A 17799-nucleotide genomic window follows, 5' to 3' on the forward strand; every position below is an offset into this window, starting at 1 on the left:
GAAGTGAGATCCTGTCATATGCCAGAAGGCAAACAGGACCGTGGGAATGCTTCTATTGCTCACCATTACACATGGTGTAAGTTACATTCATTACATATGCTCTAAGCTTCTGGTAGATAACCTTTATCAAGTTAAGAAGTAAGTTCATGAGTTTGTTTAGATTTTGTTAAAGAGTTTGTCCTTATCATGAATGTTAAATTTTATCAAATGATTTTATGCTATCTGTTTGATGTACAGATGTTATTTTTCTCCCTTAATTTGTTAAGGCATTTATACATGTTGTTTCTCTGCCCAGAACGTTATTCTCCACTACCCTCTCCAAACACTTTCTTGGTTCTTCTTATTCTTCAGGGCTCACTCATTCATTCAGCAAATATTTATTGAGCAATACTATGTGCTAGATGCTGTTCTAGGCCCTTGGTGTACATCGGTGAACAAAGCAGATAAAGGCCCCTGCCCCTGCCCCTGCCCCCAGTCCCCCATGTCGTGCGGGAGACCCTGCTCGCTGCGCCATTTGTCATGCGGGGCTTCCGGCGGGGTCTCTGCTCCCGCTCCCCACATAAGAACGCAGGACATGGTGAGGCCAAAAAAGAACACCCACGGGGCCATAGGTAGGGGAGTCACACCACTATACTCTCGCTGGCGGCTGGGTTGGAGACACAGGAAGCAGGAGCCACACTGTCTGCAACCCGTACTCCGCGGTGCTAACTGCAATCCGTGCTTGCTAGCTCAGCCACCATCTTCTTGCTAGCCCCCCATTTTCTGCTAGCGTAGCCACAGCAGTTATATTAGTGGCCAATGGCTCACTGGTTACAGCTGACGGCCAACTAGCCACAGCTGATGGCCATGCAATCATAGTTGATGGCCATTTACTACCTGAGCCAGTACCTTTCCATGTGAGGCCGAGAGCTCTTTGGGGCTCTGTTCCCACACCCCTCCTAACCCCCTCCCCATTCTCACCCTCACCCAACGCTCTGCACGGCAGACGCGGGGGCTTTAAGGGCTGACAGAAGCTGAACGGGGCAGTGATTGGTGGTTTATTCTAACGGATGGAAGATGAGCTCATCTGCAGCCAATGGCCAAGATGCACCGGCCAGACCCTTGTACCTGGCTTGTGGGCGCAGAGCCGCGGTTCCCGGTGCACGGTCGCTGGCGGGGGTGAAGGGGCGGTGGCTGCAGGGGTAGGTCTGGCCGCGCGGACCGAACTCCGGGCTCGGGCAGGTACGGTGCTTACCCGACCCCTCACCATCCCTTTTCCCCCAGGCGAGGACGTGTCCTCGTCTCATTCCCCCAGCCCGCCTTCCTCGGCCCGACCTCCGCAGGGTGGTGCCCCTTGCGTGCCTGGGACTCGCGGGCTGGATGCGCCGCTTTCTGTGTCCAGGCGCGGGCCTGTGGCTCTGCCCAGCAGGACCCAGCCGGCGGGGTGGCCCCTTGAAGCGGGGGGAGCATCCCAGTCCTTTGGCCTTGGAATCCCCAGCACAGACATCAGGGCCGCATGTCCCGCGTGGCGGGGCCGAATCCTGCCCTCCACCTCCTGGTGGCGTTCTCGCCGGGGTGCACAGCTCCCCGATGGCTCTGGGAGGTGGGTTTCCCTTCCCGCCCCACTCCCCATCCTGCTCTCTCCTCACTTTCTCCAGAGGCAGAAATGGCCTGGGGTTGGAAGCTTGGGCCCTGCCGCTTCCAAAGGGGCCTGAGACGGCAAAGATTCCCCTGCAGTAACTGGTAGAGGCAGCTCTGCTGGTTTCTCTTTGAGCCTTTTACTTTTCTGTAGCCACTTCTCTATCCCTTTGGACACTTGTGTCACACATTGCTCAGGAAGGAGCTGCTGGCAGGGCTTTGGAGCCCCTTCCTACGACTGGGGAGGCCCTGTCCTCCTTCCTCTTAACTCCATCCAGAGTCTGCCACTCAGTCATTTCACTTGCCCACAGGCCTTAAGGCCTGGCCTGTGCCCAGCTCTCTGCTAGGCTCTGTGGGGGCTCCTCACTCCCGACCACCCTGACCTCAGCACTGAGGGAAATCAAGCAGGGGCAATCCATTCTGTTTGGAGCCGAAGCCTGAAGGATAAATGAGATCCCTGTAAGAGGAACAGGGAGGGCAGAACAGGCAGGATGGAGGGAACAGTGTGGGGAAAGGCCTTTGAGCCCAGGGCCCCTGCCTTGGCCTGAATGTGGCCTCCACATGTTTCCTGGTTCACTCTCTGAAGGCTGGGTGAAGGCAGCTCTGGATCATGAATATCTTCAGCTCTTTCCAGTGCTCAGCATGTAGCAGGTGCTCAAGTGATACTTGTTGAACTGAATTTGAATTGAAAGGAGGAGCCCCAAGGGTGTTGTTTTTCTATTACCAACCACTTAGGAAAGATCTGGCCCAGTGAAGGGGCTTTACCCACATTAGCTCAGAGCTCCCCAGCCCTTGGAGGTGAGTGTTGGTCTCTGAATGCTCAGTGGAGGAAACCAGAGTGCAGGCGTGGTGGTGTTATTCCCAGCTGGGTCCTCTCTAATGCATCTGTTCATTCCAGGTTGCAGGCATAGGCCTGCAGCCATGAGCCTGGTGGCCTGCGAGTGCTCGCCCAGCCCTGGCCAGGAGCCTGAACCCTGCTCAAGAGCACGGTCCCAGGCTCGCGTATACCTGGAGCAGATTCGCAACCGGGTGGTTCCGGGGGCACCTGACATGACCAAGCGTGACTACCTGGTGGATGCAGCCACACAGATCCGGCTGGCCCTGGAGCGCGATGTCAGTGAGGACTACGAGGCTGCCTTCAACCACTACCAGAACGGCGTGGACGTCCTGCTGCGCGGCGTGAACGGTGAGTCAGGCAGGGCTGGGCAGGGACAGGGGCTCACTCAGGGCTCCTGTCATCCTTCCATCTGTGCTGGGGGGACAGGGCTCTATGCTGGCCCTCTAGGGCCTCTGTGAAAGACAATAATAATAGCTACAGGAGCAGTTATTGAGCAGTACCTATATGCCAGGCACAGGTCTAAGGGCTTTACCTGTATGAGCCTCACGGTAATAGAAGATACTATATATGTTGTTGTGTGTAGTTCCAAGTATATAAGAACTATTTTTATTCCTGTTTTCCAGATGAGGAATCTGAGGCATACAGCAGTTAATTAGCTTGCTTAAGGTTCCCTAGCTATCAAGTCGCAGAGCTGGGGTTTGAACAGTTTGGGGTCCAGAGACGGTGCGCTTGACCCACTATTCTGGCCTGGCCTTGGACCAGGGCAGGGCTCTTGCCCTCTGGGGGCGTGCGTTATAATGGGGGAAGACTGATGAGTTGATGGGCCATTGTAGTCCCAGGTGTGAAGAACAATAAGGAGGAAGTGAAGGGAGGGAAACTGAGTCGCACTATCTGATCACTGAAGAACGGTAGGCATTGTCCACCTGAAGGGCTGAGTAGTGCTCCAGAGAGAGACAGTAGTGCTCCAGAGGTCTGGAGGTGAGAGGGAGGCCTGTTCAGGACAAAATGAGGCATTTCCAAGCTGGGGAGAGTGCGGCCCTGAGGCCAGTTTGAGACCCCTGAGGGCCTTGGTGGCCAGGCTAGTGGTCAGAGTCAAGCCCTGCCCTCCTGCTGCCTGCCCTCCTGCTAATGAGACCCCTCAATGCCTAGGCTTCAAGCCTGTCCAGTGAATTCCTTTGTCCTCCAGTCCTGATCCCCACTCTGGCCTTTTTTACACTGGGCATCAGAGATGGAGGAAGCTGTATCCTCTGGGAGCTTCTGTCTCCTCCTCTGAAAATGGACATGGAAATCCCCACTCTATCTCTTCCCAGGGTGTGATAGCCAGCAAGGTGGTGGGTGCCAACTGAAAAGTGCTGTAGGCTGAGGGTGACCACAGTTCCCAACCTCTCCTGCCATCTTCCTTTCTCCTTCCCTGCTGGTCTCCCACCCAGAGGAGGGGCTCAAGAACAGATGACAGATGTGGGCCCAGAGTCTGCTGACCAGCCTCATAAAGACACGCTCTGTCCTGTGGAGGGCAGAGGGCAGGCAATAGGAGCTGGAACCCCAGCCCTCCAAGGCCTGGGTCGGCGGGGAGGCAGGGGTGAGTCTTGGTGACCCCCTTCCCCCCACAGTCGACCCCAACAAGGAGCGATGTGAGGCTGTAAAGCTGAAAATTACCAAGTACCTGCGGCGGGCAGAGGAGATCTTCAACTGCCACCTGCAGAGGACACTGGGCAGCGGAGCCAGCCCAGGCACAGTGAGGAGACCCCTCCCCAAGGGCCTGAGGGCTCCGAGGGGAGAGAGCTGAATCCTGGTCTGCAGGGCATGGCGGGTGGTGGTGTGTGCCATGGCTGCCCCTCCTCCTTCCTGGTTCCGGCTTCCTCTCTCTCCTACACCCTCCATACTTCATTCATTTTCAAACATTTCATGAATCATTTCCAGTCCAGTCTCGCACCCTTACAGAGTACACACACACATCTCCCCATCTTCACACACGGCTCATACATATGCTCGTGTGTGCACATACTCCAAGGCTCCCAGATCTGTTTGTGTTTGAATAGGCGGCATTGAGTCTTTGGAGCAGACACATACCCACATATGCACACATACATGCATACATAGATGTGCACAAATGCTATCCCTGGATGGCTCTTCCTAATCCAGTGGCTCTCAGAGGGGGCTGTAAATGCACGCACACTTCTCATGCCCACAGGCTGTACAGACACGGACACACACACCTGGGCTCACTGCATCTTGTAAGGCTGCTTTCCCCCAAAGCAGGTACCTGGGCCGCATGCCTTGGTCTTCAACTCATGTTCCGAGACCCACATGTGCTCAAGTTATTTCCTCATCCCTGGCAGCATCTCCCTCTTGTGGATGGGGCTTTCAACAGGGGGTTTCTGAAGCCCCCCTGAGCCTTGGAGGAGGGTTGTGGGGGAGAGCTGAGCGATGAGGGTGGCGTAGCCAGCCTGGACGAGGGTTGGCCCCCTGCCAGACAGGGCCAACTTCTCCACTCAGCCTGTCCCTGTGAGGTGGGGTCGGCCCATACCCCATTCTTGCTTGCTGCGGCCACTGCTCTCCTGGCAGCCAGAGGCCCTGCCCACTGCCTGGTGAGAAGCAGTGGCTGAGGAGGGCTGGGCCCTGAGGCCGCGTGGCATGTCTCCCACCTCTGCAGGGTTTCAGTAGCCTGAGGCTCCGGCCTATCCGCACGCTGAGCTCTGCCCTGGAGCAGCTGAGGGGCTGCAGGGTGGTCGGGGTCATCGAGAAGGTGAGTGAGCAGAGCTTGCAGTGTGGAAGGAGATGGTGTGTGCAATTGGGGGTGGCAGGTGGCGAGAGAGAGCAGCTACCACTATTCCCCCAGAGGCTGGAAAGGAGTCAGGGAGTCCAGGAGAGGAGAACATCTGTGTCCAATGGTTCCCCACCCCTCCTCATCCCAGCACATACCAGTCACGTCCTAGAAAGGAAACTGGGACAGAAGAGGCAGACAGCCCCTCTCCATAGCCCTCCAGCTCAGACACAGTGGTTCGCTCCCTCAGAGATTCAAGACAGAAGCCACAGAAGAAGCTGAGTCCAGGGCAGCCTGCCAACACACAGTGCCTGGCTCACTCGCATTTCCCACAGGCCCCCACCCCAGGGCTGCAGCCAAGAGTCTCCCCAGTAAGCACAGCCAAGAAGTTCTTGTGGCGGGAAGTTCTTGTGGCGGTTCCTCTCCAGAAACCTAACCTGCAGAGGGTCCAAGCTGGCTGGTGCATCATCCAGGGTCTTGGAAACTTTGCCCTTTCTCTCCTGGCACCCCCACCCTCAACCTGACCCCATCTGAGACTCTTTCCCTTCATTCAGGGCAAAAAGGAAGATAGGAACTGACATCCCAACCTGCACCTGGGACACTCATTAGAGTGGGGGAATCAGTTGGGTAAACTGAGTTTTGAGCCAATATTCAATTGCCCTCTGCCCCAACCAAGGGATACCTGACTAGTCACAGAAGCAGTGCTTTCTCAAACTAGCTGTTTATCAGAATCACCTGGGGAGCTTCCTAAAACTAAAGTGCCTGGGCCCCACTCCAGGCCTGTTGAGTCAGAATTTCTAGAGTTGAGCCCAGGGATCTGTATTTCAAACACTCATCAGGGGATTTTGATGGGTCTGGAGGCCACACAGTAAAGGAGGCCAGTGTGTGCTTCCCTACGTGCCAGAGGAGGAAGTGCTATCTGGGTACAGCGTGGCCGTGAGCAAGTCCCTCCATCTGTCTGAGCATTGGTTTCTTCAGCCGTAAGTGGGGGGAGAATCCTCTTCCCACGGGGTGATATGGGAACTAAAATGAAATAATTTTTGGGAAAGGCCTGGCACATGATAAAATATTGGATGCATGTTTGATGGCTCTACATGCTGGTGACAAAAAACGAGTCAGGAAGGGTGCAGGCTTCCCATCCCCCCCACCGCTGCTATTCCCAGGTCCCTGGAGCGGTCCCAGTCTGTCAGCAAGTTCCGTCTGCAGTCCTGCCCTCCCACTGCACTAGTCAGTGTAGCTTGGACAGGCTGGGGAGGTGACTGCCATCACCATTTCCCTACACGGGATCCCACTGAACCATAAGCATTGTGGAGAGAGGGGTTCTGGGTCAAATAAGTTTGGGAAATAGTGAATTAAAGTTACTTAAAAAAAAAAAATTATTGGAGTTTTCAGAGCTTTTAGGATGAAATGTGTACCGTGAGTTTCCAAGAGGGGAGTCTATGAAAATTCCCCTAATTTGTTTAATTCTAGGACATGCATATGCAAAGCATTTTCAGAACCCAATATTCTGAGGCCTGTGCACAGGGAAAGCACAAATTTGGGCTAAATTACATTGCCCTGCTTTCCTTTTTTACCCTTTCTTGGGCACTCAACTTACCTACTCCCCCTCCTTCCTGAGATCCTGCTTCCTTTTCCTGAATCTTTCCCAAGCCAGGAACACCAATTTCCCCAAATTAGGAGCGGTGTTAGGGCCCAGGTCCCTGCAGTCAGGCCTGGATATGTTGTCACAGTGTCCCATTCCACAGCTCTGCCCAGGCAGATCCTGGCAGGAGGGCCGTGTTGGCCAGCCACAGCACAGAGCCAGGTAGGAGCAGAGGGCCGCCTCAGGAAGCCTTGAGTGGCCCCAGAGATGCCTAGTGGTCAGAGTGGGGGTCTCTAGGGGCTGAAGAGATATTGGCAGGCGTAGGGGATGACAGGGAACAGCGAGGCTGGTGGGTCAGGGACGAGGTAACAGTTGGCCAGAATACCCAGGGGTCTGCTCCCAGGGAGCATAGGGGCCTGGGAGCCTCATCTAGGAGCCAGGCTCTGAGTCAGGGATGGGGAAGAAAAAGAAGGTCATCCAAGTCCCTTTTTGCTTTTTTGGCTCAAACACAGGGGTGTTTTATTATTATTATTAGTTACCAGCATTTAAAAGTTGGCAGGTTTCACATAGAAGTCCAGATTTCCTGCTTCTCCTGAAAAACCAAAAGATCTGGAAATGCTGGCTCACGTCCCAGCAGTAGGGAGTGGGGAGGGGCTGCCCACTTTAAAGGGGCACAGCCCTCCAGTTTGTTCCTGTCCCCACCCTGCCCACTTAGCTCACGTGCCTGGCCCCTGTGGACCTTGGGCGTTTACAAACCTTTTTGAAACTCTTGGACTTGCTTGCTCCATGAGAGATTCTTCCTGGGATTTTGATACTTTCGGCATTTTCTTTTTTTTCTTAAGAGGGCGCAGCTCACAGTGGCCCATGCGGGGATCACACCGGCAACCTTGTTATTCGCACCGTGCTCTAACCAACTGAGCTGACCGGCAGCCCCACTTTGGGTATTTTTAAAGAAAGGGTTAATGTGTTTCACCAAAGTTTCAATTGTCCCCACTTCCTGAGAACTCGGGGTTTCTTTAAAAACAAAACAAAACAAAAAAACACCTCTTTTTAAAAAGGTGAGAGCAGGCACCCAGAACTGCCTTCCACCACTGCAATACCGATACCCTACATTTGTAAGACACGGTTTTGTTTGCGAAGCTATTGCATTAAACCTCCTCAGTCGCCCTGGGGGAGAAAGCATAACACTGCATAGTTCAATACTGTAGTCAGCCACATAAAACTATTTTAATTAAAATTAATTACAATTAAGTATTATGTTTCTCAGTCACACCAGCCACATTTCAAGGGCTTAATAGGCACATGTGGCCAATGGCTTCCTCATTGGACAGTGCGGATATATATTTCCTTCATGAAGAAAGTTCTTTTGGACAGTGCTGCATTTTAATAATTGCCTTGCAGAGAATGAAACTGAGGTTCATAGAGGGCACATGACTAGCTAATGCTCTGTCTCCCATAGCAATGAGCAAAAGAGGAAGGGGATTTTTTTGTTTGCTTGATTTAATGGGAAAATGCCCCCCCTCTGCTGCCCTTTTGAGATGTAATGAAAGAGAAAGGAGTTTCAAAAAGAAAAAAAAAATTCCCCATCCTACCTAAGTCCAAAATAATCATCGTTAACGTTTTGGTCTCATTCTTTCCAGATGGGTAGGTTTAAATATATAGCTATAGATACAGACATAGATAGATAGATAGATAGATAGATAGATAGATAGATAGATAGATAGATAGATAGAGATAGAGCAATATACACACATATGCACGCACACACACACACACAATGCCAAAAACATGTATACACATTTTAAGAAAGGAAAAAACTGTTAAAATTGTAATACTCAATATGTAGTCACATTTGACTTCTGCAATTGCAAAAGGTGCTCAAAGTGGTTACCATCAGCGTCCAGACACTTCTGATTATGGTGAACCACTACATAGATAACAGCTCTTAAAATGTGTGTACATTTTTTTGGTACCCTCTATATGTATATCTACATATATGTTATAATTTATGTTTTATATGATTTATATATCTATATTAATACACTTGTTTCAATATACTGAAATTTGAACATACTATTCAAGTTTTATTTTCTGGCTTCCCCAACCCTCACTGCTGGTTTTTGGACTCTATAAATGAGAAGGCCTTGGCCAGGAGAAGGTGGTAGGGAATCCCACTTGGCAAGGGACAGTGGGGAATTATCTGGGTGTCAGAACTTGTGGGAAACTGTTCTCCTAAATGACCCCAGAGTTTTCTTTTTCAAACTGTACAGATTTGGTCAAGGAGCTGGGGCCAGGCTGGGTTTGGTCTCTGGCTGTTGGAGGAGAGACCTCTGGTGGTCAAAAGGGCGCCTCACTCCTGCAGGAAGCGCCCTTGGTGCTCAGCCAGTCCAATGCCTTCATTTCACTGATGCTGGGGACACTGAGGCCCAGAGCGGAAGGCACATGCCGAGGTCACCTGGTTGTTCCCCCAATTGCAGTGAAGTCTTCAGGGCTCTGGCTTCAGCCAGCCTGGATTCAAATTCTGGCTCTACCACTTTTTAGCAGTGGGACTGGAGGTAACATAACCTCTCTGAACCTCAATTTCTTCATCAATAAAATGGGTTACTAATAACACCCACCTGGTAGGGCTGTGGGAATAAAATTAAGTAATCTATATAAAGCGCTGAGCACAGAGTAAGTGCTTTCTAGCTAGTGTGAGGCTTCTCGATGATAATAAGCACTGCAGATTATAGAGGCCATGTCATGTGGCAGGTACAGGCTGCTGCTCTACTTGAGCTGCTTTAATAGAATCCTCCCGATGACCTTCGAAGAAGGTACTGCAATGGCCCATTTTGCAGTTAAAAACAACAAGGTTCAGAGAGGTGATGTGACTTGGCAAATGTGATAATTGGCATTCTCATGGCCTTGACCTTCACAAAGGGCCCTCCCCCTTATGGCCACAACAAACTAGTGATGAGGGAAGGGGGGCATTTGAAATTGCTGTTTGGTAGATGAGAAAATCAGTTTACTCACCCAAGATCTAAACCCAGTCCCAATATTGGCTGCAGCCTTCACCAACGCCTAGATCCCTGGCCTTAGGGACGGGCTCCCACCCACCACCACCGGGAGTGTCTGCATGGCAGGCCGACAGCCAGAGTCACAATACCAAGGTGTTGGTCTTGCCCCTCACATGTCCCTCATTTGGGCCAAGTTTTCCACTTCATCTGTGCCCTCTCCTGTGATGAGTCCATCCCTGCCTACCATATGAGTCAAGGGCCCAACTCCAAACAAGGCCCTGTCCCAGCGATTGGCAGACCGCTGCCTCTAACCAAAACCAACAGGAGAAGGAGTGGGCTGCCCTCAGCCTCCTGAGAGAAATGATTTAAAAGAAGGTGGGCGGCAGGCGTGAGACCTGAAGGAGCACTCCAAGCCCAGGTGCTCTGGGCGCGAGGGACCTGGGGCCACACTCTCAGCTTCTTCACCCTGCCCCCTCCCCAGAGCCTGGATCAGAGGAGGTAACTGGCTCTGAGGTTGCTTCCATCTGTGACACCCGCAGATCCTGCAGGATGGACCACTCACACGTGTGAAGCACGTATAACAGCCCTGTGCTGTGCGGGCTCTGGGAACACAGACCTGGAAGGTGTGGTTCCTGCCCTGGAGCTCACAGGGCAGTGGGGAGGCAGGAAATTAGTGCAGTAAGGTTCCCCTAAGGGTGAACCTGGAGAGCACTGGAGACAAATTAGGGGCCCCAGCCCAGTCAGGATTGGGAAGGCTTCCTGGAGGAGGTGACACCTGAGCTAAGACCTGTTAGTCTAAGAAGGGTGGATGAGCACAACAGGATCAATCTCAGTTTCCGGGGGTGGGGGTGGGGGGGCGTACTCTGCAACACCAAAGCCTGCCCTCCCTCCCCTGCCCCTGGAGTGAATCAGCCTCAGTGGAGGAACCTGGGGGCTGTGGCTAGGGCCTTGGGGCCCCAGGAACTAGCATGGGCCTTGACCAGTGCCTCCTGGACCCCGGCAGGTGCAGCTGGTCCAGGACCCAGCGACTGGAGGGACCTTCGTGGTGAAGGCAGGTGCTGCCCAGCCCCCTAACCTGTATTCCCCTGGGGAACCCCTTGCCCAGAACCTACATCTGAAGCCCATGCTCTCTCCAAATCCAAAAGCCCCTTGTCCTGCCCCTGAGCATGTTCCCTGCATCCCCCCACACATACATACTGCCTCCTCCTTGGCCTGGAGGGTGGAGGACCTGGATTCTATGGTAGAGATGGGGGGAGGGCCAGGTCAGAAACTGGGGAGAGGCAGCTGCTCCTTAGCGACTCCCACCCCTCATCCCATTGCCCCTGAATCTGGGCTGTGACGTCCCCTGGCAGAGCAGCTTCAGGCCTGTCTCCAGCTGACCTACCTGCCCTGCCCCCCTCCCCAGAGCCTGTCCAGGTGCCACGTGGCAAGCCGGGAGCGGCTGACCATCATCCCGCATGGCGTCCCCTATATGACCAAGCTGCTGCGGTACTTCATGAGCGAGGACTCCATCTTCCTGCACCTGGAGCACGTGCAAGGTGAGGGGAACTGCAGGGCACCTGTCAGCTTGTAGGGCCTTTGAGATTTTGTCCTCTTTCATCCCCTTAAAATGCCAAGCTCTGGGGAGCGGGGTGACTTGCACTATATGTGCAGCATAGACCAGGGGACCCTGGTCTGGAGGATGATGGCAGAATATGGCTGTTGTGAGCCTCTGTGTGGTGCCAGGGGGGCAGGTGACATCCTGGGAGGATGGTCCCATCCTGGGCTGGTGAAAGGGCATTTATGCACATGTCTCCTTTATCACTATCTCCTGCTGTCTTGGCTCTTTTCATTTTTCTAGTCTGTGCCCACCCCTTAGAGTGGCCAGATGGGATGGTGGTACTAAAGCTGCAAAGACAGGACCTGGGTCATGTAACAGATATTTATTGATCACCTATTATAGTGATAAGTGTTTTTAATGAGGTACACATCTTTTGTCATGACATAGTTATCACAGGTCCATGTCTAGCCGCCTTTTATTTTACTTATTTTAATTTTATCATACTATTCTCCCTAAAAATATTTTTAAAATATATATGTATAAGGGGGGGGCAGTTAGCTCAGTTGGTTAGAGCGTGGTGCTAAATAACACCAAGGTTGCCGGTTCGATCCCCGCATGGGTCAGCGAGCTGCACCCTCCTTATAATAAATAAATACATTATATATATATATGTAAAACACTGGTGAAACCACCACCCAAGCCAAGGACATTAACAATAATTTAATTTCCTTAGGGGTTAAGCATCTTTTTGGGCCAGTTTGGGAGGCTGGGTCCTCTTTAGGTGAGTGAGAGGAGAGGCTAAGGGAGAGAGGAACAGAGGTGAGAGTCTGGAAGGTAGAGGGTCCATGCCCAAGGCAGAGGGGAGGCAGGAGGGAGACAGGGACCTGTTGTCCACACTCTTCTTCTCCCCTGCCCCAATGCTCGCTGCTCCCTCTGCACGGCCCAGGAGGCACTCTCTGGTCCCACCTGCTCTCCCAGGCCCACCCCCAACAGTCTGGGCTCAGGTCTGGCTCCAGCCTGGAAAGGATCAAGGCTCAGCTCAACTCCCGCCTCAGCCTCCGGACCCCAACCCGGCGGCTCCCAGGCCACAACTACCTGCAGGACAGAGTCCCCCTGGAGCCTCTGCAGACTTGTCGGAGCCTCCTTCTAGCCAGGGAGGCCCCATCTGTCAGACCCCAGAGAGAGGCTGAAGGTGAACCCTCAACCAGGACCAGCACCTGCTCCTCGGACCTCCCAAAGGCCCCTGGTGGCCTCCTGCACCTCCAATCCAGGCGAAGACCTGGCCAGAACTTGGACACAGGGTCCCCTTCGGGGCTCCCTTGGGTTCGCGAGGGGGCCAGTCGGGTGCTGGGGGGCTGTGGCTGTGGTAGAGGACGGAGCCGCACCTCAGTGGATGAGGACAGCCTGGGGTCTTCCTGGAATGTGAGGGAAGAGCAGGTGAAGCAGTGGGCGGCTGAGACACTGGTGGCACTGGAGGCGCTGCACGAGCAGGGAGTGCTGTGTCGGGACCTCAATCCCCGGAACCTGCTCCTGGACCAGTCAGGTAGGTGCCTGGGCCGGGGGGTGGGAGCGGTGGGGGGGGAGTAGGCTGCCCTCCCCAACACACCCCTGAAGTAGGGACCCCCAAAGCCTCAAGACAGCCAAGTAGAGTTCCCTGAAGTCAAGGGGACGGCAGAGGTTATCTGCTTCCCCTGCCTCTCCCCAGCCTTTTCATGCAGGGCTCTGCTGAGTCACCAAAGTTGAGCCTGGGAAACAAACCCCTTTCCTGCCATGAGTCCAGGGCAGCAAGTCCTATGAATACCCGGTTGTCTCTGGGCCTCAGGGGGCCATGCCCTTAGGGAGGCCATGTCTAGTGAGGCCATGTCTAGTGAGGCCACTTGCTCCTGCTTTGTGATTGTTGGGGGAAGCCCTGGAGTCCCCTCCCCCATGCCAGCTGCTCCATAATGACTAACTGCAATTTTCGTCTCCCCCTTAACTACCCCCCTGCACACACTGGACGAGAAGGTCACATCCGGCTCACGTATTTTGGCCAGTGGTCAGAGGTGGAACCCCAGTGCTGCATGGAGGCTTTGGACAATCTCTACAGTGCCCCAGGCAAGAAGGGAGGGAGCGCTGGGGGCCTAGAGCTTGGATGGCTTTGTGTGGCTGGAGCTGGGAGCTGAGGATGACAGCGGGGATGGGCCATGTCTGGGTAAGATGAGTACAGGGGACGCCCGCCCTCTTGGGTAAGGTTGGGACATGTGTGTTCTTGCTCCCACAGAGGTGGGTGGGATTTCTGAGCTGACCGAAGCCTGTGACTGGTGGAGCTTTGGGTCTCTACTGTATGAATTGCTGACTGGAACGGTGAGTAGCTGGGCAGGGTGTGAGCCCTGGTAGGTGTCACTAGTGCAGGATGGGCTGGGTTTAGTCCAACCAGCCAATGTCGGGGTGGAGGCTTCCCAGTTCTCCAAACCCTGGACATTGGGCCTGGTGCCTTACCAGCACAGCTGCTCCCTCCCTAGCTGACCGCCACAGGCCATGAGACATAGGAAGCCACACCTACCCAGGACATGGACACACTTAGTATCCGCACTACAACTGTGGCTATAACTAGTGAGACTGTCAACATATATGCACGCGAGTGGAGTTGGGATGGTCAGGGAAGGTTTGTGGAAGAGCACGCCTGGGCTTAGGTCTGGAGTGGGATTTGACAGAGCCCGTCTTCCCTGAAAGGCACCTGGGTCATCCCCTGAGCCTCCTCTCCCCACTGCTCACTCCACCCCACCCCCACATGCTTTCCTGTAACCCCAGACTTTCCCAGGAGGTAGGTGAGAGGGTTCCCTTGACCCAGGCCAGCAGCTGTCCTGTCTGGCCTGGGTCAGCCAAGAGCTCAAAATCCCCACTGCAAACACCCTGACTCAGGACGGCAGCCTCTGCCATCGTCCTCCCCTGATGAGCTCAGCATTGCATCTGGGGCTGGTTAGGTCAGATATCAAGGGAAAGAAAGGCCAAGCTCCATTTGACCAGGAAATGGCCAGAGTGGATGCAGTGTGACTTGAAGTCCACATCTGAGCAGTTCTCCCAGGCTTCCTCCTGCTTTTGTCCCACAGCCCAGGGCCTCTGAGCACCCTGGCCACAAATATCCTCAGAGCAGTTCTTTCCTCTCAGTCTCCCACCACCTCTCTAGCCCAGGGCTCCTGGTTTTCCTCCTGGTCACTTCTGGCAGCTCATACTGACCTCCAGACAGACCTTGCTGCTCTCCAAAACTGCCCCCTTCTGGAATGCCAAAAGGTCCTGCCTTTTCCCCTGCCACAGCCCTGCCTCGGGCCTGACAGTAGCATGCCATGGCCTATTGCCAACTGAGTGGACCATGGAGATACTTTTTCTGTAACGAGACAAGTTCCAATGTTGTTTCTGAAGTGCCTGCCCTGATTGCAATCCAAGATCAATGCTTCTAGCAAGCTTGGAGTCAGAGGGAACTGGGTTCAAACTCTGAACTCAGCCTAAGTCCCTTTACCTCTCTCAGCTTGCTTCTTGTCTTTAAAATGCAGAGACTAACTTTGAGGGTTGTTTGGAAAGTATGGATCATGGCTTTCAGATATCTAGCAGTCTGACATACAGTGGATCCAAAGCAGAAAGCAACGATTAACATTATCGTCATCCCGTGGGATGTGACACAGGGAAGAATAAAATCCTGGCTGCTGCTTGAGTGTGCAGGCTTTCCTGGGGTTGCCTCCTCAAGGGCCTCTGCCTGTGTCTTCCCAGGCCCTGTCTCAGAGCCACCCCTCAGGAATCCAGCCCCACACCCAGCTCCAGCTGCCTGAGTGGCTCAGTCGCCCAGCAGCCTCCCTGCTGACTGAGGTGAGGTACAGCCGGCCTAGAGGAGGTGCTCCGTGGCCTGAGGGTGGGCGCTGGGAGGGCAGAACCCTGTGTGTGAACAAACGCTGCTACTAGATGTTTGATGTGGGTGCAGAAAGTTACAAATTCCTATATGTTGGTGGCCAAACAACTCCAGTGTCCCCCGGGGTAAAACTGGGGTTTCTGTGGGCTGGGCTGGCAGGAACTGAACCCCCCAGGGCCATAGTGACTACAGTCCCTGGAGGTCAGCCCATGCCTCAGCAGAGGGGCTGGGAAGGCCTGCCTGGTGCTGACTGGGCCTTTCTTCACAGCTGCTGCAGTTTGATCCTACCCGGCGCCTGGGCGCTGGAGGAGGTGGAGCCAATAGACTCAAGTCTCACCCCTTTTTCAGTACTATCCAGTGGAGCAAACTGGTGGGCTAAGAGGGGGTGGAGTGGGCCATGGAAGCAGCTGGACTGCTCTGGATCTCTTCTCTTCGCCTGTCACCCAGAGCTGGCCCCTCTAATCAGTGGCCCTCCGCAAAGAATGCAGGGCAGCTGCCTTTCCTGCTCAGCCCTCTCTCGGGCCTCAGAAGTCATCACCACCACTGCCCTGGGGGTGCCCAGACTCCCCCAGCCAGCTCTTAGTGAAACCCTTTCTGGTCACTGCTGAGGGGGCAGATCTCACCCTGCTAGGCACCTTGGACCCCTCCACCCATCAGTCAACAGATACCTGTTGAGTGCACACCCTATACCTTGAAAGCAGACCTACACGTTAAAGGGTGCCTTCTGTCACATTAGCTCTGAACTACTGACCACCTGCTGAGCTGACTACGAGGTTTTGTGACTCGATACCTGCCATGCTGTGCCCCACTTGTGACATCTCTGGAGACTTATCTCAGGATACTGGTCCACTGGCTCAGTGGACTAAAACCAAGGCTGCCCTGGCCGGTCATCTTAGCCACGCAGCTAGTGGGCTTCTTCCACAGGGGCTACTCCTGCAGGGGGTGGGGGAGGCTGGGGAAGCAGGGAAGTCTGCGGTGGGCGTGGAGTGAGGGGGGGTCAGGGTGATCCAAACCCCCCTCCTGACCATGCCTCCTATCTTGTGATTTCAGACTTTGGAGCGCAAAATGAAGGGAGAGCAGAAAGTAAGGATAAGGAGGAATGGGGAGAGGGAGGAATGCACACCTTTGCCACATAGAGCCATTTTGGAATAAAAAGGTCCATTCCCCATCTAGCCTACCGGTGTGGAGAGAATGGGGAGCCTGCCCCATGAATCTGAGAGGAGACCACAATTCAGCCTCCAGGCTGAAGCTGCTAAGACAAGTTGTACCCATTAGGATTCCCTTCTCAGGCATTCGTCCTATTTACCATTTTGCATTTTAGTCTTGAGGGCCCCCTCAATTCACTGCCCACTGTGACTTCATCCCCTTTTGAAATGAGAACTCAAAAGACACACGGAATGATTGCCCAAGCTTTTAGTCAGAAGCAAGACGTTTGTGGGGTAAGTAGTTACCCCAAGGACAATCCCCTCCCCAGGTTTGGGGGCCCTCTCATTTCTCTCAGGACTCACCCTGTCACTGGGGTGTGACACTTGATAGAAACTTCCACAAGATCTCTGCCCCGTGTTTCTGACACCACCAAGTGGCACTTCTGACACATCCCTCTGTGAAGGCCCAGGCCCAACTCCGGGGGTGGGGACATGTGCTGTGGAGGCCAGAATGACTGGGGCAGAGGGGACTTAGGGACACAGCTGAGTATAGTCCTGGTTCCCTGGGGCTTGCCTGTATCCCCCCAATAAAGATGTTGCCTATGGTGTCTTTGCCTCATTAATGCTGGGAGTGGGGGACCAGAAGTATCCCCCAGAGAAGCTCAGGGATAGTCAAGAGAGAGCTTGGAGTTTGCTAGGAAGTAGGAAGCAGGGCTGGTGGACCGGCATACCAGCCTGTGCCCTGCAGAGCAGCTCTGAGCCCCAGGGGAAGTGCAGGCATGCAGGGGGCACTGGGCTCTGTGGTAAATGTCTTGGAAGAGGGTCACTGTGCCTAGGGGGTTTACTAGTTTAGTCCTCACGGTGACCCCTTGAGACAATGCTGGCTCCTGTTCAGCAGTTAATGACAGGCCCTGGTCACAGCCGAGTGGAGTCTGTTCACAACTGTTCCTTTTGCTACACTTCCTAAGCCCGGCTGGACCACCTCCAACTGCTGCTGCATGGAGTTGCTTCTGGAACTTCTGGGCCTCATCCGTGCAATAAACACTGTACATCTGGCACTTTGCTAGGCCTGGAATTTTGAATACTCTGGTCCCAGCCCTCATGGGGCTGACAGTCCATCTCCTCCTTTTGATAAAATGGGGCTAATACCCCCTCTGTAGGTTTACTAGAAAAATCAAAGCTTTTAGCACCACGCCCTGGACCTGGTAATTCTAAAATTCCTTTCATTGAGCCCAATTTTTTTTTCTGCCTGCTAACTTGAGTGCTACCCTCTGGGAGCCTTTGTTCCTGTGAGACCTTTATACAGAGATGGCGCCGTGGTGCCAAGCAAGATCAGCGGGCAGGGACCGTGGCAAGACCAAGCCGTGTTTAAGCCTGGACACCATCATGCCTGTCGCCCAGACTCAGTCTAGCTTAGCTCCTACCTGTCCCCTCACC

The 17799-nt window shown here is 53.9% G+C and overlaps 1 protein-coding gene across 2 annotated transcripts; it reads left to right on the forward strand.

The window, feature by feature from the left end:
- The first annotated feature begins 1052 nt into the window (after positions 1-1052).
- On the forward strand, positions 1053-16968 carry RPS6KL1 (ribosomal protein S6 kinase like 1). Of its 2 annotated transcripts, XM_019733419.2 has the most exons (11): positions 1060-1221; positions 2516-2803; positions 4066-4190; positions 5109-5201; positions 10801-10848; positions 11203-11335; positions 12284-12880; positions 13342-13431; positions 13598-13680; positions 15082-15177; positions 15486-16968. In XM_019733419.2, exons 2-11 carry the CDS (start codon positions 2539-2541, stop codon positions 15594-15596), a joined length of 1641 nt encoding a protein of 546 aa, XP_019588978.2. In that variant the 5' UTR covers positions 1060-1221; positions 2516-2538; the 3' UTR covers positions 15597-16968. The 2 variants fall into 2 exon arrangements, with proteins under 2 accessions (XP_019588982.2, XP_019588978.2); XM_019733423.2 differs by lacking the exon at positions 13598-13680 and having other exon boundaries at positions 1053-1221.
- Positions 16969-17799: the final 831 nt, after the last annotated feature.

This window comes from Rhinolophus sinicus, linkage group LG03, assembly GCF_036562045.2.
Source record: "Rhinolophus sinicus isolate RSC01 linkage group LG03, ASM3656204v1, whole genome shotgun sequence".
NCBI classification, from domain to species: Eukaryota; Metazoa; Chordata; class Mammalia; order Chiroptera; family Rhinolophidae; genus Rhinolophus; species Rhinolophus sinicus.